The sequence below is a fragment of the Emys orbicularis genome, chromosome 1, assembly GCF_028017835.1.
Source record: "Emys orbicularis isolate rEmyOrb1 chromosome 1, rEmyOrb1.hap1, whole genome shotgun sequence".
NCBI classification, from domain to species: Eukaryota; Metazoa; Chordata; order Testudines; family Emydidae; genus Emys; species Emys orbicularis.
The window spans coordinates 162,156,962-162,184,657 of NC_088683.1; the positions used below are offsets into that span (position 1 = coordinate 162,156,962).

The window sequence follows — 27,696 nt, forward strand, 5'->3', positions numbered from 1 at the left end:
AGTTGAAGTTCAGCTTAGAAGTGAATAATGGTTGACTACCTGTATAACCTGCCAAATACAACTTCCATCAGCAATGATCTTAGTGCAGCTCCCACAGGTTCAGTCAGACAGAGACCGTGTCATCTAGCAGAGCTGCTGCTTCTCTGCTCTATCAGGATCTGTGGTATGTTCACACACTCATATGCCCCCAGCCACACGCCTGGCATCAGGGGGGACTGGGAACTCCTCTAGCTGGTTCAGTCCCCATAGTCACTATTTGGGTGACACATACCATCGAGCAATCAGAATCGTCCGGGACAAATTCCATTCAGTATAATGGAGGGAGAATGGTCTACTGGTCAGAACATGTGTCCGGCATGGGTCTGATTCTGTTCCTGGCTATGCCACTAATTCACTGTGTGACTGTGGGTAAATCATTTCCCCTCTCAATGCATCTGGGGACAATCTGTAAAGTGGGGATTATCTGCCACCTCAGAATGGGTATGTGAATCTTAATTCTTTAATGTCCGTCTTAAGTGCTTTGAGATCCTGGAAGGGAGAGTGCTATCGAAGTGCGATGTATGGTGCCAGCAGCGGCAGTATCATGACGTAACAATGTACCAAAGATGAACCTTCAAAATCTATAACCAATTCCCCCAACCCAGCAGGCTGTATAAACAAGGAGATGTTGATGGGACTGTGAAAACTTTTCCCCAAATATTGCGCCATGGGGAAGTGAGGGCACTTAAGGAATGTGTGACTGATTAGGTTCAGCATGGCGAATGATCATGCTCTTAGGTCCCTGTGAGTGTGTCCATTAAGATAGGTTCTGTGAAGGCAATAAATCCACGTAGATGACCTGGCATGCCTACCTGCACAATTCACTTCTCTGCCAAAGACTAGGTCCAATCAGGAGATGCCGCTAAGGTGGCCCACGGTCTGGTGACTCAGTGGCATTTGGAAGCAGGAAGAGGCCATGTGACCCATCCACTACAAATAGCATCACTGCAGGTCTTTTATTCCTCCTGCTGTATGGACATTGATTATTCAGTTCTGTGTGCCATTGAGATGGTTTCTCCTCAACTCCCAATCCATGGAAACATGTACTGTGATGTGTTGGTAGCATAATGCTCTGTATGTGAAACGGTCTTAGTCAATCCAATTGTAGGATGGGGGAGCTGTCAGGTTTGTAACTGCTGCTTGCTGGGTGTGGAAAGTGGCATTTCCTTTTCTCCTGCATGTTGCTTATTGTTGTTTTTCCCCCCTTAGAGCGAGTTTTACCCACACTCCCCAACCCTTTTCCAGGTCAGTATATGCTTTATGTCAAAGTACCTCTCTAGCCGGGTCATTCTCCATCATCTCAACAAATGCTAAAAGCCGAGGGTGGGCAGAGCAGAATGACAGGAAAATAAGGATGTCCCCTTTTGCATTGCATCCGAGTTGTGTGTCCCCCCCCCAAAAAAAAAATTGTTGCCAAAATCTCAGATTGAATCCAAACCTGAGGTTCAAGTGACTTTGCTTAACTTCTTTTCTTCCCATCTTTTGTAGAGATGAGCCTGAGCTGTTGTGTTTGGATCCAGATCCAAATGTTCCCAGTGTTGAGTTTGTCGTCAGGCCCATTTCTAATTATTGTATATATTCCAACCAGAAGCATATGTGCCACAGTAACTCAAAAAGAGGTTCATCTCTTGGTGCACCCAGTCTGACCAGAAGCAGAAGCATCTTGCAATCCTGTAAGGGGGGGAAAAAAACATAAAGCTGCTACTCTCAGATTTCCATCTCAGGGTATGGAATGTCCAGAGAAGCATCTATACTTTTGAGTGCTGATTCCTAACGAACCACCCCACTTTTTGTGATTCATCTGTCCCAGTGAAAATGTCTTTGCTGTTCGCATGGTAGGACAGCTGGGGCACTAACTGTGAAAAGAAGCATAGTGTAGTCATTAAAGCAGACATGAGGCACCTCTGATTTGACCCAGTTCACAAGGAGCGAGTGTGAACACAGGGTAGGGAATCAGGAGACCTGGATATTATTCCCAGATCTGCCACACACTCGTTTTGGTCAAATCAGTATGGCCGTGTCTCCGTTATTAGATGTCCCAATTGAGAGGGGCCTGATTTTCAGAGGATGGGTGCTCAGTCCTTTCTGAAGTCAGGCCCTTATAAGGGCTTTCAAGTTGGGCACCCAAAAATGGAGGCACCCAAAATCACTAGTCACTTTGAAAACTCTGGCCTAAAGTGCTTAATTTGTGCCAGGGCTTAGCCCAGCACCTCTAGGCTTGGCAGTTGATAGCCCCAGCACTTCTGGGCTTGCTGCATCAGTTATGAATGTAAAAAAATTGCTTGAGCCCTAGCATCTCTTTCATTACAAATTAAGCACTGCCTATGCCACACCATACCTCAGTTTCCCCAGCTCTATAATGGAGATATTGATACTTACTTAATTCTCAGGGCTGTCATGAGGACTAACTAGTTAATGTTGCTAGAGCACTATAAGGTCAAATGCAAAGGATTATTAGGAGTCCATTTTCTTTTGTGTGCCCAAACGGAACACCTGCATTTCCTTAGGGGAAGTGAGCAATGGATGGTGGGAGTTTCACACCAGCTTCACTTAGCCACCCCGCAGTTTCAAATCAAGTTCTGCTGCAGACAACTTCGTCAGGGCCAGGATGGGGCTACACTTATTATATTTAAAGGCAAATTTGCAAATACAATTAACGAAAAGTACCCCAAAAAAAGAAAAATTGAAATCAAGCCACCATTAAAATTAAATCCCAGGGAGTGATTTGCAAATAACATTCAAGAAGCTGGGAAAAGGAGTAAAGCAGGCCGTTGGGAATCTAGCGTGGAAAAATAAATCCAATTAAATGCAATTATTGAGCACACTGTAAATGAAACATGGGCTCAGATATGAAATTAAAGTCACAATGGCTGTTTAGGGTTTAAGATTTTGGTTCTTTTAATTTTTTTAAGATGTGGGGTTTTTAATGGCAAATATTTCTGTCCAAATTGAAAAGACATTTTTGTATTTTTTTTTTTTTTAATTCCACAGGCAGACAAAGGTTTTGCTAATTTTTCTCCCAACTCTATTGTCTCCTGTCGTGCATTAGTGGCCCATTAAGGCAAATGCTAAAAATTGCAGCTGAGCTAAGCCCAGATTTCTATGCCAAATGCCCCTTCTAAGTTCTAACCACGCTGCCTGCGCCATCCAGCACAGTTTTAATCAACCTATGAAAATTCTTCCCCACTGCCTTTGATATTTTCTTGCTGCTTCCTGTCTCAATAATAATATCTCAGTGAACATCACACTGTGACATCACAGTTGCAGTGAGTCTTTAGGAATTTGTTGTATTCTGCGATATCTTCAGTGAACCAGGAAGTGCTAAGAGGATTTCACAGAAGGAAAATATAATTTTAATACTCTGCACCACATTTCTTTTGCTGAAAGCTCCCAGCTGCTTCTTTAATGTGGGCATTCAGCACAGACATTGGTGCTTATATCAATCTTCACTTGTCCTTTGCAGTTCACCTTTAAAGAAACACCAGGCAAAAAAGTTTCCTTGCATGACATGGACTCCATCACTATATGGGTTTATGGGTTCCATTCTCTTTGCCATCAACCTCCTCTGTGACCTAAGTCATGTCACGTCCCCTCTTTGTACCCCAGTTTCCCTATCTATAAAGTATAGCTGACACTTTCCTACCTCCTGGGCTTTCTGACGATTAATTAATTAGTGAATTAATTAGGGAGGTGCGTTGAGATGGAAAGGGCTGTGTACATTCAAAGTATTGTTATTATCTGCTAGCTGCTGTTTAAAAGAGGTCAGAGATTTCAAAGGGAGCTATTTAACAATACACAGGGCTTGAATTTGATGGGGAAGACTTTCCTAGAGCATTAGTGAAACCCAACTGGTCCTTATTTCAGCTGTTAAAAATGGGGCCTGTGACCACCATTAAGGTACCAAATCCCCTGGTAACATTTCTAGCCATCCTGATTGTTGAGGCAAGGCATTCAAAGTGCCTGAAATCTCATCTGGGCTGTCGTCACATCATCGTGTGTAACATTGCTCTATTTATGCTGTCATGTCACTGCATCTGGCTGTTGCATCATTGCATCATCAATAGGGCCGGATTTTCAAAAGAGCTCGGAGTTCTTTTGTGGAAGAAAGTTTTCAAGGAGGCCCCTCTCCTTCCGAGGATAAGGCTACTGGGATCTCTGTTAAGCCCTAAGGATGTTTTGTTCTGTGCTGTCTTCCATAGTCACAGGTCTGGCTGCACTTTTGCTCCTCTTTTGGTCTCTCTGACTGCACTCCCCAAGGGCCTTGTGCATTCACCTCTTTCAGGGGGGATTCCCATGAGTCTCCCACTCTTAGATTGGGCCTTGGGCTGTAGTACCCTGTGTACCAGCTGTGATTACTTAGCAGGCCCCACTGGATTTGGCACCTGCAATTCTTCCCTTTGGGAGCTTATGACCCATGATTCATACAGGTGACCAGACAGCTTTGTCAAACCAATCTTAACAGTCTTACTCCTCCTAAACCCCACCACCCTATAGTAGTGGGCCAGGTACATTTTGCTTCTTCAGACCTTCCCGCGGTGTCTGTCTCAGCGTCAATCTGTTCTCCATAAGCAGCTCTTGGACAACTACCTCATCCCTGGACTTATCCCTGGACTTTTAAACTCTTTAGCGTTCCTTTGGTCTTTTGGCAGCCAGCTGTGGCAAAAGCAGTCTTGACTGGAGCCTATAAGTTGCATTTTCCCAGAAAACAGATCAAGCATTGTCCCTTCTGTGCCCTCCTTGTTTACTGGGAGGTTGCTTATCTGGAGTCATTGTATTACCTTCCTGCTACTTTCCTAACAGTCCTACTATTAAACTGACCCAACACATGAATACAGTAAACATTCCAGTAAGCCCAACAGAGCCATAGAGTAACTATCTCACCAACTAGGTCACCTAGAGTATTCATAAATGATTATAGATCAGCCCCACCTCCTTCACAGCGCCTGCCCTGGGATCTCTGCCAGAGCTTGCCAAGTGTCAGGGCAGTGAGTGGCGCTGTCCTGGGCTGCGTATTTTAACAGGACAAGGAATCAAGTGCAGAGGCCACTCAGTTGGGCCACATCAAACAAAATCCAGTTCCATTGCTCATCAACAGGATAAAGATAGTGGTGAGGTGACTGGTCGGGGGCAAGCCTATCTTTCCACCAAACAGACACAGATTGGAGAATGACCCTGGATGGACTGTAGATTGTAGCTAGTCTCCTTTTAGCTGTAGTCCTTGTAGCTTGTATTGTTACTAATGCCTTGATTGGGGTGGGAGGGAGGGAGAAGAGAGCTGTTCATTTGTGTCTAATGACCAGAGGTTGGAGCTTCCTAACAGGCCCAAAGAGCAGCTTTCTCTTTAACGGCCTCCCATTCTTCTCCCTCCTGCCCAGGGATTGGGCTCCCTTCTGGGAAGCACAGAGACTTCTCCTGTTAATGTGGTCACCTGTTCTCTCCCAGCACACTCCTTCCAACACATGGGCCTTAGCACCAAAGCAATTCCAGTGAGTGAACACTTTTCTCATGGACAGTGACTCTGCATTTGGCAAAAACTGGGTGGTCTGGTTGGTTTTAAACAGGATGTCTCTACAGGAAAAAATCATGGGGAAATAGGACCTTTTGAGCAGCACAGACTCTGAGGATCCAACATGGTACAGGGCTGGCCTGCTGAGCAGTCAGAACTGCCTTCCCTTGATCCAGCCAGTCCCAATAAGACAATAAAAAATTCTTTGTTAAGTCCTTGGGTGCTTGCAAGGGGGTCAGGCCCCGCCATGCCCCCTGTTCATGCCCAAGAAGAGGAATTGCTTGGCAGGCACCACAGTGTTTTTAGGGCCAAATTCTGCTAACACCAGGTCTGAATTTGATCTTTACACTCATTATTTGGTCCCCATAATGAAACCAGTTTAAACCATGTTCAAGGTCCCTCCCCATCCCCAGCCATTCTTTAGGATTTTAACTCACTTCCCTAGCAGGGCTCAAAGAAAGGAACAGTGAAATCACATACACTGCTTTTAAAACATGTTAATTCTTTAATATGGTTGAGAACTCGTAGCACAAACAGGCCCAAATGCTTGTTTTGATCTCTGTTCCTGACACCGGAGCAACCAGGAAATAGAAATAATTAAAAGATGCGACAAGCATGAGATGCAACATTTTGATCCATCTCTGGATCAGAACTTTCCCAAAGGTCACGGGGTGTTTGGGGTCACAATTCAGGTTGGGCCTATCACTATATAATGGTATATTTGTGTCTGACCAGGGTGCACCTCTGTCACATAACTGGATTGCTGGTTGGCTTCAGTTATCTGCATCTCAGCAGAAGCTCACTGGTTTAAAACCTGCCACCCTAAGCAGAAAGTAGGGCTCAAGAACTCAAAAGGCTTCCATCTGATGTTATCGAGCCAGATTTTCAAACAAGCCCAGCTCCAGTTTGGTGAGTACAGCACCACTGTACTGTGCAGCAACATGGCTGTGGCTTAGGTATGGCTTTGCAGGATGGATGCTCAAACTGGGCTAGGCTAGCTCGGGTGCTCAGACCCACGTGCCAGCCACCTGATCTAACTCTGTGTTGAAGACCTGCTCTACAGCACCTCAGGTCACGATCATGTGGGATGCTGAGCTCGTTTGGAACTCTGGCCAATGAAGCAGAAAGGAGCCGAGGTGACTAAAGCACAAGCCGGGACATCGGGACACCTGGAGCCTGTTCCTGGTCTACCATAGACAGACGCATCATTGTGAAAGTTGAAGCTCGACAAATTCAAACTGGGAATAAGAGGCACGTTTTTAACAGTGAGGGTAATTAACCCCTGGAACAACTGACGAATGGGTGTGGGGCATTCTCCATCACTGGCAATGTTTACTGAAAATTGGAAGTTGTTCTAAAAGATATATTCTATGCTGAATAGGAATTAATTCGGGGAAGTCCTGTGGCCTGTGTTATGCAGGAGGTCAGACTCGATGATCACAATGGTCCCATCTGGCCTTAACACCTGTGAATCTATGATTCATATGACCTTGGGCAAGTTGCATGTCCTGTCTCATCCTCACTTTCCCCGTGTGTAAAATGGGGATAATAATACTGACCTCAGAGGGAGCTGAGAGAATTAATTCAAGTCTAGAAACAGCACCTTGGATTAGGAACTAGAGCAACTCCAAGTCTTAGTATTATTATTATAACAATTAACATTAGCTTGGGCTAACATTTGTCAAGACTGCTCAAAAAACCTCTGTTCCCCATTAAAAAAAAAATCAGCTTCCCCCCCCCCCCGAGAGAGAGAGAGAAATAGTTTTATTACTTGCTCTGTTTCTGTACTTTTTGTTCATTAATTTTAATTTAGATTGATTTATTCCAAAATGAGCCCTGGATTGCATATATTTGCATAACCCTCTCCAGCTGCAGTGCTGCAGAGAATCCAATGAGCTGAGTGAGAGGGAGGAGGAGGCTGAGAGCTAGGACTGGAAAGCCTAGGGAAATGCTCTTCAATTCGACCTTTGCCCTCACTGTGGAGTGGTACACACACTTGAAGCCCTTTTTAGCCACAGTTAGAGCCTAACCTGGTTGTAGCACTGTTTGCTGCACACAGAGCGTAGCTGCAAAACTGTGTTCCTGCCTTAGTGCTCTAGAGGGGATTCTGGGCCAAAATACTGGAAAAATCCCCATCTTCATGAAATGGATTAGAAATCACCCCACCCTAGGATAATCAATCCGGGTAATACATTGCCAGGTGTGATCGCTGGTAGCAGAGTTTGAGCTATAGTATGGATGGGTTCAGTTTAGACCAGCACTCAGGCAGAACATACCCCTCCAGACCCAAACAATCCAGAACTTGGCAGAACTACAGATCCAGCTGTGAAACACACAGCTTGGCATGGCTTTAAACCAGCTCCTGATGCCTCCATGTGAGCATTCAGGGAATAACAATATTGTCTCTTAAACCATTACCCTAAGCTTTTTACTTGGAGGACGGGGAGAGCTGGGGGGGGGGGGGGAGGGAGAATATAAATCTTATATCAAGTTTATAACAAATACACATAACACCCCTGCTCTCTCCCTCTCTCTCCCCCCCCCTCCTTTTTCAGTTGCCTTCCCAGTAGCAGAGACCTGTTGTGAAAAGCTGCACTGAAATTAAAGTAGGGTAGGGAGAGAACAGACATCACTTCTCTTTTTATTCTTGAATAGAACCATTCCCCCCACACACCCTCCTTCCCCATTTCCACTTTGCAAACCACTAAGGAATTTGCCTAACAAATTGGCCTCCCATCTGGTTATTGTCCCGAGCGAACAGCCTCTCCATTCACTAACCCAGGATGGTAAGTCAGTTTGGGAAGCGTCGGGTTTATCTTCTAGGCTCAGGCACTGCGCTGGGCCCATTCGCGAACTGGTTGCCATTCAGTGCTTGCTCTGTGGTTGATAAAGCACATTACACATGGCTGGGCTTGCATGATTAATACAGCTGTCTCAGCGCTCTCTCGGAAAACAAAAACAACCAGGGAAGAAAAAAAAACCTTTCTGCAAACAAATCAGACTTGCGGAAAAGCAGAGTCCTCCTGGTGCGCACACAGGAAGTGCTGTGCCCATCGAAGGACCTAACAAAAGAGGGAGGGTCTGTTTGGAAGGAGAACAAGGCAAAATGGGGCTTAGTCTGCCCTTCGCACTTCTGGGAATGGCTATGTCGGGGTGGCAGCAGGAGCAGGGAGCAGGCGGGGAATCAGTGCAAGTGGTTCCTGCGTTGAAGAGGATGCGACATAACCAGTGCAGCTTTGTTCAGTCCCAGCCAGGCATCGTATACGGTAGGTGTTGTGGGAGCTGACACACACAAACACACACACACAAACCAACTTTCCCAACACCTATAGTGGACACACCTACTTGCACACATGGAGATACACACGTAAGCTTATTCAATGCACACACCACTTAGGGCTTGATCCTCAGGTGCTTAGGAACACCTAAAGGGCAACCAGAAGGGATTGTGTGCCATCTTTCCATGCCGTCCCAAACCTGAAGCCAGCTAAGAGACAGTTCAGCGCCCCCCACCCCCTGTGAAACTCAGAGTAGTCTCAGGGTTGCTCTAAGTTGTAATGGGTTCTAACAGTTCTATAGGGGCTGTGTCCCATCAGGGATCACAAGTGCACAACCTGCTCCACCAGGGGGGCTGGGCTAGGCTAGCAGAAAGCCACCATAGCTAGCTGAGATCCGCTCATGTATTCCCCCACACAAGGGCTGTTTCGGGCTGTTTTAAGACCACTTTGCACCGCTGGAGTACCAATAAGGGGCTTTAGAAGAGGCCAGCATTTGAGCTCTAGATTGCACACAGAGCCACTCTCACACCCATATTTACACACACACACAAAACAGCTATAGGACACACATATCTACTCACAAGGGGAGACATACAAACTGACTCACGTGAGAGTTATAATTCGCCCACACCCACGCCAACTCAAACATGAAAACACACAGGGTTGTGTTCACACAACTCACATGACATCTATAGTGTTAGTTATTCTCTCTCTCACACACACACCCCACCTCCCAACCCTATGTCTAGGGCCTCATTCTCAGTTACTCCATTCCTGCCTCTGGGGTAGAGATGGAGGTGGGGTGGACAAAGGGAGTTTCAAGCCCCAGGCCAGATTCTGATTCAGTAACATGCAGGGGCCATAAAGGGGCCACAGTAGCTAGGGGGAGGCTTCCCCAGGAGCAGGTTAGGTCTGACATACCCAGCACTGCTCTGCTCCGCTCCTCTTGCAGTCCATGGTATGGGGGCATGCTTGGGGCAGAAAGTAGAGTGCTTCTGAGCTGGGGAACAGCCCAATGACAGTCACAAGGAGACTGCCATAAGTTAGAGCAGCCCCCAAAGCCACTCTAATATATGTCCGGGACTGTTCTGGCCCCAGCCAGACCCAGAATCCAGGAGATGCAGAGCTGGCTTAAAGCCACCTTTGCCCCCCCTCCTTCTGGGCTGCGGTTCCTGAGAGGCATGGCACAGAATCTAGCCCCCACCCCATCCAGGGACTGTGCAGGGCCTTACCTGGCCCTTGGTGTAAGTTAGAGCAGCCTCAGGGAAAGGGGAGCAGCACCCATGTAGAATCCCTGTGTCAGCGCTACATCAGAGGGCATTCTCATTTCCGCCAACAAGAGCAAAGTAAAGGAGCCTTAGTGTGACTGAGAGTCAGGCCCCTGAAGTACAGAGATAGCTATGAACATAACGGAAACATCCCAGGATCCATACACACACTTTACACCCAACCCTGATCACACAACACGAAAAGTAGATGCACACCTACTCCCGCAAGTGCAGGCACATAGCCACTAACCAGCTCATATGCCATCTACAGCCTGCACATTGCTACATGCACATGCTCGCAGAGACACTAACAAAGGCCTGTTCACAAAACAGTGGCTTTGGCATGTCAAGTGGCCAGACCACAGCCCAGGGGAGAGTAAGGCACAAAAGAAGGCTTCACCAAAGGGAAAAACAGAACAGTTTTCTGTCAGTCTGTCTCCCTGCCCATTTCTATCCCCTCCCTACTAGCCTTTTGTCCCGTTCTATTAACCTCTGACCTGCTCTCCTTTTTTCCTTCTCTACATCTCTCTGTGTCAACCTCTTGCCCTCTTCTATCTCCCTTCAGACTTCTCTCATTCATGCTCTGTTTTCTTTCTCTGTCCGCTCCAGGGCCGCCCGGGGGGGGTGGGGGGGCAAGTGGGGCAATTTGCCCCGGCCCCCAGAAAATTTTCGCGGGGCCTGGGCAGGGCCGCCCAGAGGATTCAGGGGGCCCCCGCTGCCGAACTGCCGCCGAAGACCCGGAGCAAAGGAAGCTCTGGGGGCCCGGGCCCCATGAATGTTTTCCGGGGCCCACAGAGCGAGTGAAGGACCCTGCTCCAGGGGCCCCGAAAAACTCTCGTGGGGACTCCTGCGAGGCCCGGGGCCTGGGGCAAATTGCCCCACTTGCCCCCTCCTCTGGGCGGCCCGGGCCCCCGGAGCTTCCTTTGCTCCGGGTCTTCGGCGGCAGTTCGGCAGCGAGGGGTCCTTCCACCCCGGGACCCGCCGCCTAAGTGCCGGGTCTTCGGCGGCAATTCGGTGGCGGGGGCCCCCTGCCGCCGAAGACCCCAGGCCCCCTGAATCCTCTGGGCGGCCCTGGTCCGCTCGCCCTATCTGCCTCTGCGCACGCCTACACAAGACCCGGAGGTGTAAATCCCAGCTCAAGGAGACCTACCTATGCTGGTTCTGATCCAGCTAGCACGCTAAACATGTCACCATGGCAGCGCAAGTCGCAGGAGGAGATGCCCCAAATATGTACCTAGCATCATGGACGGGCTTGTACTTGGGGTAGCTAGCCCCTCCCACTGCTTGTGGTGCGATGGCTATTTTTAGTGTTCTAGCTTGATCACAGCTAGTGCAGGTGTATCTCCTCAAGCCGGGAATCAGCCCCTGGTCAAAGTGCAGACACATCCTCCATCACTTCCTTCCTAGCTCTCTCTGCGCCAGCCTCTGTCTCACTCAGTACCCCTGTCACTAAGACTACTCCCCTGCCTCTCATTCTGCCTCACTCTCTGTTTCCCATTCTCTCTCTCCTCTTAAGCCCCATCTCTGCCCGCTCTCCTGCCCCACCACCTTCCAGCCACTGTACCTCACGCCCCACACCTATCCCCTACCCTGTCTCCATGCCCCTAGCCCCCGTCCTCCACCCCCTGGACACATTCACACAATTCATGTCCATGAAAACCTGGCACACCAAAGGATTTCATTTGGTGCCTAGTGCAGCTATGCACAGAGATGGGTGGAGGGGTAAACACAGACTGTGCATCTATTTAGCTGACACACTGCACACCCAGTGCTGTGGGATCCAGGCTGTTTGCTCTGCACTGAGAAACTGGACTGTGTTCAGCACTGGCTGCCTGTTGAGAGGATGGGACACGCTGGTGCACACATGCACAATCAGCTGGAAATCTGAATTGGGAAGGGATTCAATCTCTCCTAGAAGCTTGTGGGGGGGGGGAGAGAACTCAGACCCAACCCAGGAATGGCCCAGGGGAGTGACCTGGGTAACATGGTCCCCAGCTGTTTTGCTTGTAGAATCAGATCTTTAGATGGAGGGATCAAGGACAAGAAGGGGCTCAGTAATGCATTTGAGAGCGGCAGTATGCCAGGTTCTTGATAAATCAACATTAGTTGCTTGGAGAATGAACGAGGAGAGGGGCAGAGGGGATTTTCTCAGCAGTGGTAAAACCCCAGAACTTTCTGAAATCTACAGGAAAAAAATAGGTTAGCTGTGAGAGAAACTCATCTACCTGGCTTGGAACCATATTTGGTCTTCTAGTCATAGGCTTTGTTAGCTAGGACAGCGGTCCCCTTCTACAGCAGCTATGGCAATATGGACAGGCTCTAGCAAGCCAGGAGAAAATGGACCATCTCTAGAACACCATGAACAGTTGCTAGCCCACTGTGGATGGGCTCTAGATTGGGGTCATCGCTAGCTCATGCAGAGGACCTGGCTGCCTCCAGAAAAGACAGCGCATTGACTGTGTAGACATGAGGCCCACCCAATGCCCCAATTCAAGATTTAATCGTAAGACCCCCCCCCTACCAGGGAATATAAGCAGGAACAGCAGGTCCGTAGGTATTAACTGACAGTGAGAATAAGGTACAAGCGTGCTGCAACTAGAGTGGTGTGTGAATTGTGTCTTTTTTCCCCAAAGCACAAAGGAAGGTTGGAAAGAAAAGAAAAAAAACCCACAACCAAGCAAGCCCTAGTAAGTAGAAGCCGCTAATCCCTAAAGCCTCAAAGTAGAGTGCAGAGCCTTGGAAGAAAGAAATTAATAACTTTCAAAGTATGACCTTGAAAATGGAATTAACAGTATTCCTCCCTTTTAAGCCTCCATGATAATAAAGATTTCATCTTCGGAAGCCCTGGCAAAGAGAGTCAACAGACTAGAAAAATGACTTCCTGCAGAGGAACTGGCATGTGTAAAAACCTGGCCCCCGCAGGCTGTGGCGGGAGAGGGTGAGGAGGAAAGAGAGACCTAGCTTTTGTCCAGCCCCTGCTCCTTTTTTCTTTAGTGGATGGTTTTGTTCTTTCCCTGCAACCACTCCTGTCCCAAGACATGCCGTCGCTAGATAAGCATCAGTGAATTTCTTTGTAAACAGAACTGGCCTCTGATGCTGTGGAGTCACAAAAATCTTTGGTGCTCCCTGAAATACAGTCTCTGAGGCCTGCTAGATTTTTTTCCTCCCTTAATTTTCCAAATACAGACAGACCCACTCCCCCCCCCCCCCGCCTCTCCTCAAAAAAAGAGTCATAGGGCCCAGTTCTCCTCTCACACTGGTTTGACATTAAATTCAGTGGCGTGACGCCTGACTTACACCAATGTATGTGAAAGGAGAATCACACTCAGGTTTCGCAAGTCACAGCTCCATATTGGCTCCCTCAGATCACTGAGCCCGGGAACCTGGCATGTGAGGCTCTGGGGAGTCCCTTTACCAGTGGACAGATGAGAAGGCGTGGGGAGGTGCTACAGCGAGCCCCTCTGCAGATGAGAGGCTGTGGTTGCCCTTTGGGGATGAATCTGTTACGTGCATGCAGTTGAAGCGACTCCTCTGTAGTGTGATACGAGTGACCATAGGTTCAAATCCTGGGGATCCATCTGTGGTGTCTGTGCCATTTGGGTGCTGTGCTCTGTGCAGTTGAAGGGCCTTGGGGGGTTCACTCTCAGACCAGGCTAGATCCTGCAGCCATTGAGTGAGTAGTGGGATTGTGTGGAGTGGCAGATTCCAAGGCCTGGGGACAATAGATTGGTCTATGTGCATGGACCTGCTAATTACAAATTGCTGCCTACACCCCTGAAGGCGAGGGACGATGCCACCCTGCTTACAGGTCCCACTGGGGCTCTGTGTTCCCCATCCCGGTTATAGGAAAGAACTGGGGTCCGTGTTGCGGGGGAGGATGTGGGATGGACAGGTTTCTGACTAACACCTCATTCGCCTCAGGTCACAACATTAGAACATCCAGAAGGATGTGTGGCCAGAAGCATCTGTACAGCACGTTCTAGTTTTTCAGGGTTGCCGACCAATTGTCAGTAGCTCAGTGAAGTTGGACGTTAGGTCCACTTCTCTCCAGGTCTTCCATTGCAGAGTTAGACCACAGTCCACAGATGATAATGACATGTAGAGCTGGTGGTTGGAACAGGCCGGATTTAACGTCTGCTTCCCAGTTGAGGGGGTGAGACAGCAATCACCTGGGAACTAGGGAGGGAGGGATGGAGTGATTGCTAGGTAGGTAGATAGCAGAAGTCTGCTTGGGCCAGTTGCTGAATCATTTCATGTGGACTCTGGGCTCCTCTCCTGGTGCCCGACTGTCTCATTTGGAGGAGGTGGGGACATTTCTGGGTGCATCTGACCCAGATCCCCAAATGCAATCATCCCCGAAACGTTGGGATAAGATCTGCACATGGGCTTGTCTGCAGTTTGCAGCGCTGTGCACAGGTTAGTTCTGTTTGTCCTCATTTTTGCCTTCGGATGCCACCTTGTGGGAAAACGTGGTGTAGCGCCCTTGCTATTAACCTGCATTTTTTAACCCTGCTTTGCTACTTCGTGGCAGGATCTAGCTAAGCTCTGAGGGGGAATGAGGGAGGGGAAGGATGCCAGAATTCCAGCTAATATTGCCCTCGTTGTTTTACCTGGGAGCGTTACGTGTGGCTGAGATAGGGTGAAGTAGATCAGCATATAACACAAATGGCCTGGCCCAAGTGATTGGGGAATCTGTCCCAAGGTGTCCCCATTTCCACCACCCCAAGGCTTAGAGAAAGGCAGCACCAAAAAAAAAAAAAAAAAAAAAAAATCAACCCCCCTGCAAAGATGCACAGGATCCACCAAGATGTGGACAAGGCAGTGTACAGTGCCAGGGGATGGCAATCACACTGAGAAGAAAGGAAGAGAGGTCCCACTGACTGATGACCACATAGCATGCCTTCTCTGACACCTCTCATAGCACGCCTTCTCTGACACCTCTCCCACACACCTGAATCAGCATTGTCCCCGTCTCATATTAATCAAATCCCGGAGCTTCCTTTCCATACCATCAGCCCCCTAACTCCCATCAGCCCCTTCTCCTACCCATCACATTCCCTAGCCATAACATGCCTATTCTTGCATCATCCTCATATAGCCAGCCCTTAGCTACCGTTGCTCTCATACCTTTCTCATCACATCAACCCATCCTTGAGCAGGCATCATCTCCCTGCCCATACCCATCCGAACTCTTAGCCAGCATCAGCCCATACTTATCACACAGCTGAGCAGGCACCACCCCTGTATTGTAACCAACATATCAGTGGGCTGGTGTTGCCCCTTTCCAGAGCCAACACATCTCTGAGTTGACATCACCAGCTTCCCATATCTACCTCTGCTGGCCTCACTCCTCATATGAACACTGATTCCCTTCAGATGGGCAATAATTGGCCAATGTAAAACTTCAGGGATTGCCTTCTGGATTCAGTCACTGGCTGGCTGGAAAACAGCTGATGCCATTTCAGAGCTCCACCAGGTGACAGTGTCACCCATGCATAGCTTTTATGGCCAGAAGGGACCACTGTGATCATCTCATCTGACCACCTGTGTAACACAGGCCAGAGAATTTAACCCTGTGATTCCTGCATCTAGCCCATTCTGGCGCTTGAGCCTATATTTTAGAAAGATATGTCATTGCATAGCTTATGTGTCAGCCCATCCCTCAGCTGATCTGACTCTCTCTTTGTCTCAGCCCATGACCACTCACTAACTCAGACAGTGTCTGAATGGCGACTTGCAGCCCAGTAGCTTGGTGCTCGATATGTGGTGGCCTCGGATCAGCTGAATGTGTAGTTTCTCACTCAACTCATTCCTTGACAGACAACGGCATCCCAGCACCTCCCTATGCAGGACTGAGTAGATGCCAGAAAGCTCCCCCACCTGGGCAAAGGCCTTTCTTAGGTTACTCTCTCCAGCGATTGGGCTGCCAAGAGCAGTGCCTGAAGGACAGACTCTATAGAGTGTCTTGTCAAAAGCTAGGCCCAAAGAAACGTAGCTGGCTCAGCAACATAAAGGACTAATGTCTCACTTTGCCATGCCATGCCCCTGGCTAAACCAGGCCACAGGACATAGTGGCCCTTCACAAATACATGGGGGAAAGCGTGGGAACAGATTGTTTCTAGGTCACAAGTGACATGAGTTTGGTGATACTCATCAAAAATATGTCATGAATTTTGGCACCAGCTGGTAATTTCTGTTGTGGTGTGGCCCATGTTTGGAATAACTGGGGCTGCTACAGATCAGGATCAAGGGCATTGGCAGAGTTGTGTGGGGAGCCACAAACTGGAATAGCAAAGGGGTGCTGCAGAGCAGGCTGAAGTACATTGGTGGTGCTTTGAATATTTTGATTGTTAACCCTAGAAAGCCAGCACAGCTCAGTGAAAAGGAGCTGAGGGTCTATTCCATGTGCATCATCAACAGAATTTTTCACTAAGGTCCAGCTCCAACTTAGGCACTCAGCATTGCAATGCCTAATCCCTAGGGTGGCTGCTGCCTTCTGGAATCCACAGCCCTGAGTCAGGTGTGCAGGACCTGATCCTCCAAGATATTTAGGTGCCTAACTCTGTGACATTCTGGGATACAATGAAGAGCTGTGTGACCTCTTACCCTGTAACCCGAGTGCCTCACAATGCCTTGCCACTGTGGCTCTCTGCCTGGGACACCCAAAGTCAGCCACAAGCATGCCCTCTATGTCTATGTACTGGGCAGCCCTGGTGCAACACTTTGGATCCTGGAGCATTCCTGCAATACCACAGCCTTCCACTGGCCTCCACCAGCCTTGGCTAATGACTGGTAAGGTGACTCCACACTCTCCCCAGCCCCACATTTTCCCAAAAACATGTTTTGAAATGTTCAGCCCTTTTCTGGAACAAGCAGAGGAACGTTAAAGTCTGTTATTCCTTTAAGGGATCAATAGTCAACAGTTTGTTACTTTAACTGGAGTTACCAAACAGTTCAGTTAAAATAAAACAAGTATATTTAATGGCAAAGAGAGAGATTTTAAGTGAGTACAACTATAAGGCTTAAAGTCAGAAATGGTTACAAGAGAAATAAAGATAAAAACACTTTCTAATACCTAAAACGTAACAAGCTAGACTTGGGTCAAGGTAAAATCCTTACCACATGTTTCCATCTAGATGGCTGACCAAACCCCTGGGTCAGGCGCTGTACCCCAAAGTCAAAGGGCTGATACCTTTGTCTTCTTAGGTGAAAGATAAATAATGGGGGGTTTCCTTGCCCCTCTCATTTATAGTCCAATGAACCTTTGCAATGGATTCTCCTGAGGGGTACCCCTCAAAGTAAAGTTTATTCAAACTGTGAGGAAGGTGACATGGAGTCTGGTGGTGAAGGAAGCTCCATGCTCTTTGCTCCCCCACTTGTTTGCTTATTAGCTTAGTTTACCTAACATGTAAAAATGGCCCTTCATTGTCTTTGCCTGACTCAAATACACATTCCTTTGTCCAAGCAGGCCTGTTTACCAAACCCCCCGACGAGCCTGGTTTGAACACTTTTAAGTTATCATTCCAGCATGCATCCATAACTCTGACTAGACATTGCGTACATACAGTATACCAGAAATTGGTCCAGGAGTTGTTAGTTTTCAACTGATACCCCGCAAGGCGTCTGTTGTACAAAGATTATTACAATGGTGGGTGGAGGCAAATACAGAGGTGCCTGGGGTCACAAATTCCCACTCACTTCAATGGGAGGTCGATGCCTAAGTGCACTTGAGGATCTGGGCCTCAGGCAAAGAATGGGGAGCATCAGGTGACTAAGAGATCCTCAGAAGCCAGCAGAATGAGTGGTGAGCTGCCTAAGCTAGCCAGCAAGAAATGCTGAGGGGTGGGGCAGAGAGAGGAGCGAGATATAGGCCCCTAAGTAGTTGACCTGGTGCACCTGACTGACAGGCCAGACATAGACACCTCCCTCTGCTCAGGAGTCTTAGCCACGAACCCTGTTCTGGAATGAGGCACCTGCGCCAGGTCAGCTGCTTAGGTAGCCCATGCCCCAGCCCTCATTCTCCTGTGCACACTCAATACTTCTGTGATGCTCACCAGACATTTTTCTGTGACCCCTTGGCTGTCTTTTGTTTGGGCATTATGCTGCCCCCGCTCCCCACCAGTGATCTGCCTCAAGCTCTCCAGCTGCAGGGCTGATAGGTGTCAGGTGTTAGGCAGGGGGCTCAGGCCCCACTGGTGAGATAGGTGTCCCCCACCGAGTTCAAGAATCCTGCTTTGGAGACGCTGGGGCTTTGGCTGGAGTGATGGCTCTGAGTTGCTCATTGGCTGAGGGGTGGCAGCAGCGCCTAGAATGCATTGAATATGTCAACCAATGGAAAACGATGTGCCTAGAGGACTTAGGCACCTACAGAGCTTGGGAGCAGGTTTTGAACATGTCAGTGGTGCCTAAAATGATGGATTTAGACACCTAGAGGTGCAGCTAGGAGCCTAAATATCTTTGAGAATCTGGGCTTATGTGTCAATCGATTCGGTCTGGGCAAACCCTCTGAAAACAATGGCATCACACGGGTGTTCCGGAAGGCAGAATCTAGCCAGCAGAACCTTTATCACTACTGATGCATGAGAAGGAAAGAGCCAAGCTAGATTCTCAAATCCCACACTGAGGGTAGGGTGACCAGATAGCAGGTGTGAAAAATCAGGACAGGAGTAGGAGGTAATAGGCGCCTACATAAAACAAAGCCCTGAATATCAGGACTGTCTCTATACAGTTGGGACATCTGATCACCCTAGCTGAGGGTGAAGTTAGCTAAACCAGCTTTTAATTTGTAAAGTGACCCATTTGCTTTGGAGTCACTGAGCGATAGGAAACATGGAGCCTGTTGATGCATTGTAACAGAGTCACTTTGCAGAGTAGAGCCAGATGCAAAATATAAGTATGGTTGAGGAGATGTGCAAACATTGTGGTCCTTTTCCACTCTGTTTCTCCCACTTCCAGTTCATTTCCTCCTATTCTCTCAAGCTTTTTAGCCCCTTGGGTGAAATTTCAAGGTTATTTGGCAAATTCCCCAAATGTTCCCATTAATCTTTCATCTGAAACCCAGTTTCCTTCCCTGGCTAAATTGAAAGAAACACCTTTCACATATGGTGAATGGTCATGAACTCAACTGTGCTACCAAATAACAAGGGAGAAAGTGTAAAGCAGGATATCAGCATGCAAGTCACTGTCACAGAACTCGGGTTCTAGACGGGAGTGGGAAATGAAAGAGGTACTGGTTGCTGTAAACCGAGCGCCTCTGTAAAATTTAAAGCAGACACTTCTGAGTTGGGTAGAAAGGGTGAACCCAAACCCCAGGTATTTAAGATTTGGTTCATAATACAATTTTGGTAACGTGAGCTAATCTCTGGTCTCAGACAGACAAATGAGTGTACACAGACCCCTGAAGAGATATAAGATGCAAGTTGATTAGTGCAATGGCTTTTTGCGTCTGGAGCCCTTCACTAAAATCTATTTGAGGTGATACAAGTGGTTGGAGTCTGGTGATCAGCTCTAAGCATGCATGTTGTGCATGTATTTCCAGAAAAAAGACCCTTTGCACAATTCAGCACCTGTCATCTATCTTCTCAGGACTGGAATAGCAGGGGGGTACTGTAGGTCAAGAGTGAGAGGCTTTGGCAGAGCTGTGTGGGGAGCCCAGGGATACAAGTTGGTGCTTGGGTGCAAAACTGGGGCTCATTGGCATAATGGAGAATCATTGGTGGGCTGAAGGACAGAGCTAAAATTTGCATAAAACCTAACTACTTGATATTTGGGTGTAGCCAGTGCCAGCAGTTCTTCAGCTTCTTGAGCAGGTGAGTTTTACTCAGAGACAAGATGAAACTACACATACTGTAGCAGCAAGAGATGTGGATCTAAAATAAGGAGGGATTTAATGATGAGCAGAGGGAGCCCACAAATATGCTCACAAAAGTGTTTGGAACAGCCTAAATTGACAGAAGTGTAATTTTTATACTCGGCTGGGTCTTGCTGTAGTGGGTAACAATGGGCAGCAGGTGGCGCCAAAGACTATAGCATCAGCCCCTCTGTGCTTGAAGTGGAGGCCTCATACAAATAGCTCATATTTGTTTCATGCCTGGGTGTGGTTCCCTCCACCTAGGGTGACCAGAGGGCAAGTGTGAAAATGGTGTGTGTGTGGGGGGGGAAGGGGGTAAGAGATGCCTATATAAGAAAAAAAGAAAAAAAATCGGGACTGTCCCTATAAAATCGGGACATCTGGTCACACTACCTCCACCCCACAAGAACATGCAGCAGCTGCCACTGGCCTTCCTTCCCTGCCTCTCCCTTCCCAGGGACTTTTCCTGGAATGAAGTCACATGGGCATCGTAGGTGCTGGCAGCATTCAGGGAGCATGGATGAGGGGTTAAGAGTAGAGCAGTAAAATCTGGATCTAGATCCAGACAGTGAACACCCCATAGCTCAAGCCCTTTCTTGCATCGGGGTCACCTACAAAACTGAGCTCTGGAATTGAATCTCAGTCCCCCACACAGTTTGGAGGCTACTCAGATTTGTGGGTTTGTGCCAGGCCCCGCCTCTGCACACGGTCAGGAATGATGAACTACCACCAGCTTCCTCAGGTTGGAATTCATCAGGTCTCACATGGGATAAGAGGTGAAGGGACACCTTAAAGAAGGTTGGCAGCTGTCCTGGAAAACAGGGACTGTAGTGGGAAGAGTTGTTCCTATGGACCAGATCTCTTCAGACAAGGTGTAGAAGAGCAGACTCACACCTGTGGCACCTCCTGCTGGTCATCCTTGGGAATTAGCTCGTTCCAGCTCCAGAACACCCTCTGCAGACTGGTGATCCGCCTGTCCTCTGGCCCGCCGTGTCCCTCCCTGGACCCCGGTGCCCTTATAGCTGGGGTGCTGCTCCCTGGCAGTAACCCCTCAGTCTTAGGGTCTCCCCTCCCCAGGGAACCCCCACCCACTATTCCCACCTTACCTCAGTATAAGGCTACTGCCAGTCATCATCTAGCCCCACACCCTGGGGCAGACTGCAGTATCAGCCTACTCATCACTGGCAAGGTTGGGTTTGGACCTGCTGCCTTGGCCTACCCCTGGGCTGCCCTCTGCAACCCCCAGTACCCCTTGGCCTTCTGCTAGGCCACAGCCTGGGGCTTTCCAGGCTGGAGCACCCCAGCTCCTCTGCCTTTCCCCAGCCCTGCTCCACTCAGGTACCCTGTCTCTAGCTCCCTGCAACCAGGTCCTTCTCTCTCTGACTGCAGAGAAAGACTGACAAGCTCCTGGCTCCCAGTCTCTTATATAGGGCCAGCTGAGGCCTGATTGGGGCGTGGCCCAGCTGCAGCTGTTTCCCCAATCAGCCTAGTAGCTGCTTCCCCATGCAACAGTCTTCTCCCAGGGCTGTTTTAAGCCCTTCAGGGCAGGAGCCGGTGTCCACCCTGCTACACAAGGCTCAGGTGTGAAGTACAGTCCATTAAAGTTGAGTGGAGAAATGTGGAAAGCCAGAAAGAGTGGGACGGGGCTAGACAGGTGGTCTGATCTGTCAGCTGAAGATCCAAACTGGATCCCAATGTGGATCCCAATGACTTGGCCAGGCTGAAAACAGCCAGGAAGGTTAGGTAACGTCAGAGGTGATTGTGTCCCACGTATGCAAAACCGCACAATTGCCTTTACCCAGAGACTGACACAACTCCACATAGTCACAGCAACATGTGCCTATATGACTGCCAGGGCTGGTTGGGAAATCGGTTTTATTTCCTGCAAAAATTTCAAATAAAGCAAAAAAAAGTTTAATTGTCATCTAAATTTTTCACAGAGTCTTGGCATTTTCAGTTTTTTGATTAAATCCAAAAAAATTCAACAAAAACAGACATTTTGTTGAGGAATTCTTCAGCAAAAAATTTTCAACTAGCGCTATCAGTGAGACACAGAGACTAAATAGAGCTACACACAGCGTTTCCCGTGGCTACATGCAGACTGGGGCTGCTTTGAACTGCTGCAGTGGCTCCAAACAGCCTAGACGCCAGCTTAACTAGCTACCTGGGATCCCCTTCCGGTAGGCACCATGACTGGGGAAAAGAAGGCATGGTCGTTACACTTAGTCTCCAGTGATCCCTGCTGTGGAAGGGCGCAGACAGCCACACAACTACACACAGACCCACTGCAGCCCAATACAGCTACACACATACCACGGCAGACAACAGCACAGCTATGCACAGACCCATGGCAGACAACAGCATAGCTACACATGGACCAACTGCAGACCAACATAGCTACACACAGACTCACAGCAGACATCCACACAACTACACACTGACCCACTACAGACCAATACAACTCCACACAGACCTACTATACATATCCACACAGACCCACGGCAGACCAATATAGCTACACACAAAGCCATTACACACATCCATGCAACTACACACAGACCCACTGCAGACATCCACACAACTACATGCAGCCCCACTGCAGACCAATACGGCTACACACAGATCACAGCAGACAACACAACTACACACAGACCCACTGCGCAGACAGCTGCACAACTACACATGGACCCACTGTAGACATGAATACAGCTGCATGCAGATTCATTGCTGCACACAGACACAGATAAGACTACATAGGACTACTGCACTACAGCTATACATAGACAGACTGACATGACTACACACACAACCCACTATCAGCTACAAAGACTCTAGTAGTTGCACACACCTTCACAGGACTCACACAACTTCACACAGTTGCTCATCCACAGAGATGGCCTTACATGCACACTGGAATACACAGTCTTCATCACACAACCACATACTCACTGATGCTACTGAGCATGAGCGTGAGCTGGCACAACCATATCCCCTGCCAGACTCACCACCCTGCATCCCCTCCCAGAGACTCCTAGGCCCGGGTGCATCCTCCCAGGCTCATGTTTTCTTTCTGTAGTCCCCCGTCTCCTCCCTCCCTGGCCTATTTTGGGGATGAGGCTTGTAACAGAGCCCTGGATGGGAGATTGTGACGATGGAGCAGGCCAGTCTGTCTGACACACCTGAGACGTGACACTGTGAACCCTGCTCCTGGAGGCCCAGTACCACTCTTGGACAGGCAGCTACTACTCTAACTTGGTTACAGATGATGCCATTGGAAAGCACATCACCCACACTGTTACATATCCACTCATGCCTGCATGGAGACTCATATCATGACATGCATGTGTTACATATCTACCCATTGGTACCTACACAGACACTGTTATGTGAGCAGTCACACACACACGTACACACACACACACACACACACACCACTAGAGACTCACAATGCACATACTGTACACCATTCCATGGGGGGAGGGCGCATGCACACACACACACACATATACACACATCTGTGCCCTGATACGAATGAAGTCACCAGAAAACACACATCTTCACAGGCTCACAGATACATAATGTATATCAATCCATGGGGGCATACACACCTTCACACACTGGTATGTGTGCAATCACAAGCACGCACACACACACAAGCAGGATCACACACATATATCTGTACAGGCCTAACTATAAATACTGCACATCACTCCATGGTGCATGGAACACTAACACAAATCTATGCACTGGTATGTGTGAAGTCTCCACACCACACACCTTAATGAACACACACACACACACCTGCATAGTCTCACACATGCATACTATACTTCTATAATGTGCATGCACAAATGCACATCTCTGTGCCCATAATCACATATATGCATATTATAGCTGAATTATAAAAAGCCTGCCTCACAGACATTTTTGTGAACAAAAGCCCCCTGGTGTGTTCACTGTGATTTGTGGGGTCAGATTATTCATTATTCATGACTGTTCAGTCAACCGCTGGCTGCAAATGCTCTCCAAAGTTCAGCAATGATTGGTCTCAGGATTTGTATGGGGTAAGTGCACAATTCAGTCTGGAGCCTTCCCTTGTTTAAAAAGTTTCTGGCACCCAGCCAGAGTGCAGAACCAGTACATGTGACTTAGGTGACCAGCTTCACTAGATGCACAGTGACTAGCTGAAGAAGCAGACCATAGGCTGAAAATGAGACGGTCCACGTGATTCGACATAAACTTCCTAATAATGAAAAAAATGGGATCAACTCACTAACAGCTGGCGGACTAAACAACGAGCTATGATAGTAACAAATCTCATCTGGGAAAAGGCTGCAGAATTGCATGACTAATGAGAACCTCTCTAGCGGGTTTGTTTCGCTTAAGCACCATATAGACTTGAATAGAGAATTGTATCCCTGCTATACAATTCTGTAGCATGGCTCAAAAACCCCTATAGAGTCTCATTCTCTATTACATTTTATAGGTTTCCCAGGCAATTTCTGTAGAACTCTAGTGGTTCCATCCCTATTAAATACTCAGAGTGTCCTGTAAAGGATATTTTTCACAATAAACAGTTCTTCCTGCTGAAATGAACATGTCTTCTTAGACAGCCTGATTCTCCCCCATGCACCATACACCTGTCCATACAAACACACGCCCCATATATACATCCCACTGTTCCTGCACAACCACACACAAGCATGGGCAGGTGCTGACATGTACAGGATGTATGCTTATCACACACACCGTGATATAACAGTCTGGGGCTGCAGGGAGAATGTCAAGCCGAATCTCTGCCTTAAAAACAGTCCAGGAAGGAGAGCCACAAATGGGAGGATGAATGAGATGTCACTTGTGTTGGGACATAATATTCCTGTAGCAAGTCTGCAGTATTTCTTGCTGCAGTGCCAAGCTTGTCGACTTCATTCCCCACCCCTGTGAAAATCAAAGCTTTGCTGGCACTCCCTTCCCCCTTCCCTATAGGTGCAGCACCACAGGGTCATAACAGTTACATGGAAATTGTTCCTCCTCCTGATTAACAAACAAATAATTATGGCGCCTCCCCTGGGACTGAAGGCATTCGCTGATTGGTTCCATGTTTCATTGATTGGCACATGATGAATCAGCCCCGGAGGAGCCGGCCTCTGGCTGCAAACAGACATCATCAACATGCAGAATTATAACAAGTCCTGGCATTCAAGGGCCACCACAAGGAGGGAGGTGAAAAGAACAGCCATGTTGCCATCGCTAGCGAAATCTAGAGCAGGATATAACAGCTTGTTTACTGAGGAGCTCACAGCAGCTCTCCAACAGGCCCAACTTCTCCCGGCAGGTGGCATTGTAAGGAATGGTGCTGGATGTGGGAACCTCACAGCTACTCCAGTATCAGCCTCTCCCAGCAGGAGGTGCAGGAGGGAATGGGGCAGGGGCGCTGGCTCTGGGGAGCTCACAGACACTGCAGTCCCAGCTTTTCTCAACAGGACACTCTGGCAAACAAGCTCTCTGTGAGGAAGCTCACCTGCAGTCCCAGCCTCTCCCAACAGGAGGCGCTGTAGGGAATGGCGCGGAAGCACTGAGTGTGAGGAGCTCACAGTAGCTGGAGTCAGTGCTTTTGAAGGCCATCAACATGTTTCTTGCTGACTCTGTTTCTTCCTTGCTGTATGTAACCCTTTCCTCTTCTCTCTTCCTTCCCACTCTCTCCCTACAGGACCTGGCACAGGGAGAGTAGACAACGGTTCAATGAGTTTGGCCGTACCACTGTGGCTGCTGGCAGTGTCCCTGCTCTGCCTACTTAGCAAATGTTAATAAAATCAGAATAAAATCAAATTAAAAAACCCAACAACAACAGCAACAATAACAACACACAAAACAAAGCGCGTCATACAGGAGACAGAGCAAGAAAAAGAGGGGGAGAGAGAGAGGACTGGTTCTTTCACAACTTTTGTGTGTTCTGGAGCAAAGGGGGGGAATTACAGCGAAGACGAATCAGCAACATTTATTCCGAATTACGACAAGACGTCTGTCAAGCCATCGACCACCCGGGAAGCGACGCGGAGCGCAGGAGAGAAGGGGGCGCTGGGCAGGGACCGCGTTGTGCCAAAGACGCCGAGATGTAAAAAAAAACAAAAACCAACCAACCAGATTTCTTGTTTCCCCCTTCTTTCCTTAGTCCTCTTTCTTTCATCTTCTGAAAGAGAGGGTCTTTGCTGTGATGTTTATAGCCACTTAACCCCTTGATTCCCTTGGCCATTTGGTGAGCTGACTCTCCGCCAGTTCAGACTTTTGGAAAGCAGTAATCCAGATCCCTTTCACATACTGGTGTCCCATGAAGAAACCCCATGCCTCCTCCCCCATCCTTTGCACCCTCGTTGGCCCCCTCCCTTACGCCCCTTCTCCTCCAATACCTCCCTCTCTGCCCTGAGCTCAAGCTATGTTGACTATGCTACAAACACACTGTTTTTATTCTCTTCTTCTCCCCCTGTATTTGGCCGGGTGTCTCTGTCTCCCGTGTGTGTGTGTGTGTCTGTGTGTGTGTGTCTCTCTCTCTCTCTCTAAAGCATGCGAAGAGAATGGTCCATATGTACATAAGCTCATCATGCTGTAGATAAAGTTCTGCATCGTAAGTGTGAGACATGGTGCTGAGAGATCACTTGGGCAGATGTGGCGGGTGGGGAGTGCGTCAGTTGTGGCACTGGTTCAGATGGGCTCCCGTCCCACAGCTGGCTTTTGCCTTGACAGCCTGCTGGCCGTATTGCTTGGAAGCATCAATCTCCATGCTTTTTTAACCCTTCCCTGATCAACCCCACCCGGCTGGCACTCAACTGTAATGCATCAGATTAGTGGCTCCTGCTTCACATCTGTGCTTGTGTGTATGTCCAAACAGGTAGAAAATCAATGTGACTGACACGTAGGACCATAGATGGCAGCACTTCAAGAGCACTGCTCCAGTACCCACTCCTGGGGGGGTTGGGAAGAGAGGTAATCAGTGAGATAACTTGGGCTTCACTGATCTTCTGCACCTGTAGGTATGGCATGGCCAGTAAATATCTCTTACCAGAAAAGCCTCCAAGTGGTAATCCATAACCATTCAGTATTGCTATAGAAATGAACTTTTTGTCCCTCTGACCTCCTTGTTACAATCAAAGCAAACCTGTAAATATCTCTCTCAGCCACCATGAAAATACCTAGATGAAGCTTCTTTAATTTTATACTTTAAAGAAAACTCAAATTGGTTCAGAAAGTGGCCAGAACCTGGGACTGTAAAAAAGCTGGGGCCAAAATTCTTGACATACAAGAAAGAAGCTTTGGGTGGTGCATTGAAGAGAGATACAAGGGGGTACGCAATGGGGGGGGGGGGTTATTGATCTATATGTAACACGTCAAAGTTGCTAAGGTTGCTTCTAGACATCCTTGCCCTCTGGATGGTCAGAGGAGGAGGTAGTTGATGAAAGAAACTCTAGTGACACCTGGTGGAGAAGAGGTGGTGAGTCTCAGAGTAGGTCACTTGAAACAGAGTTACTGAAATGCTACCTATCTGCTGGATTCTGCCATTTCAGCAACAGGTCCTGCAGGATGTGATGTAAGCAATGGGACACGTGCAAAGCTGAAGAGCCTCACATATCCCATTGGCTGTGCTGGTCATCTGTGAAAGGGGACAGCTGGGTTAATGCACCAGTCTTTTGTCTCTGGCAACCTGTGTCTAAATGCGCCTAGGGTCACAAGTGCCATGATCTGGGTGTCCACAGCAGAGGA

General features: G+C 48.4%; 1 protein-coding gene across 1 annotated transcript in view; it reads left to right on the forward strand.

Moving 5' to 3' along the window:
* The window catches only part of LSAMP (limbic system associated membrane protein), a 419,661-nt gene extending 393,912 nt beyond the window's left edge, over nucleotides 1–25,749 (forward strand). Inside the window, exons 7-8 of the mRNA XM_065406744.1 lie at nucleotides 1,249–1,284; nucleotides 25,652–25,749. Coding sequence (XP_065262816.1) covers nucleotides 1,249–1,284; nucleotides 25,652–25,749 — 134 coding nt within the window. The remainder of the gene's footprint in view (nucleotides 1–1,248; nucleotides 1,285–25,651) is intronic.
* Nucleotides 25,750–27,696: the final 1,947 nt, after the last annotated feature.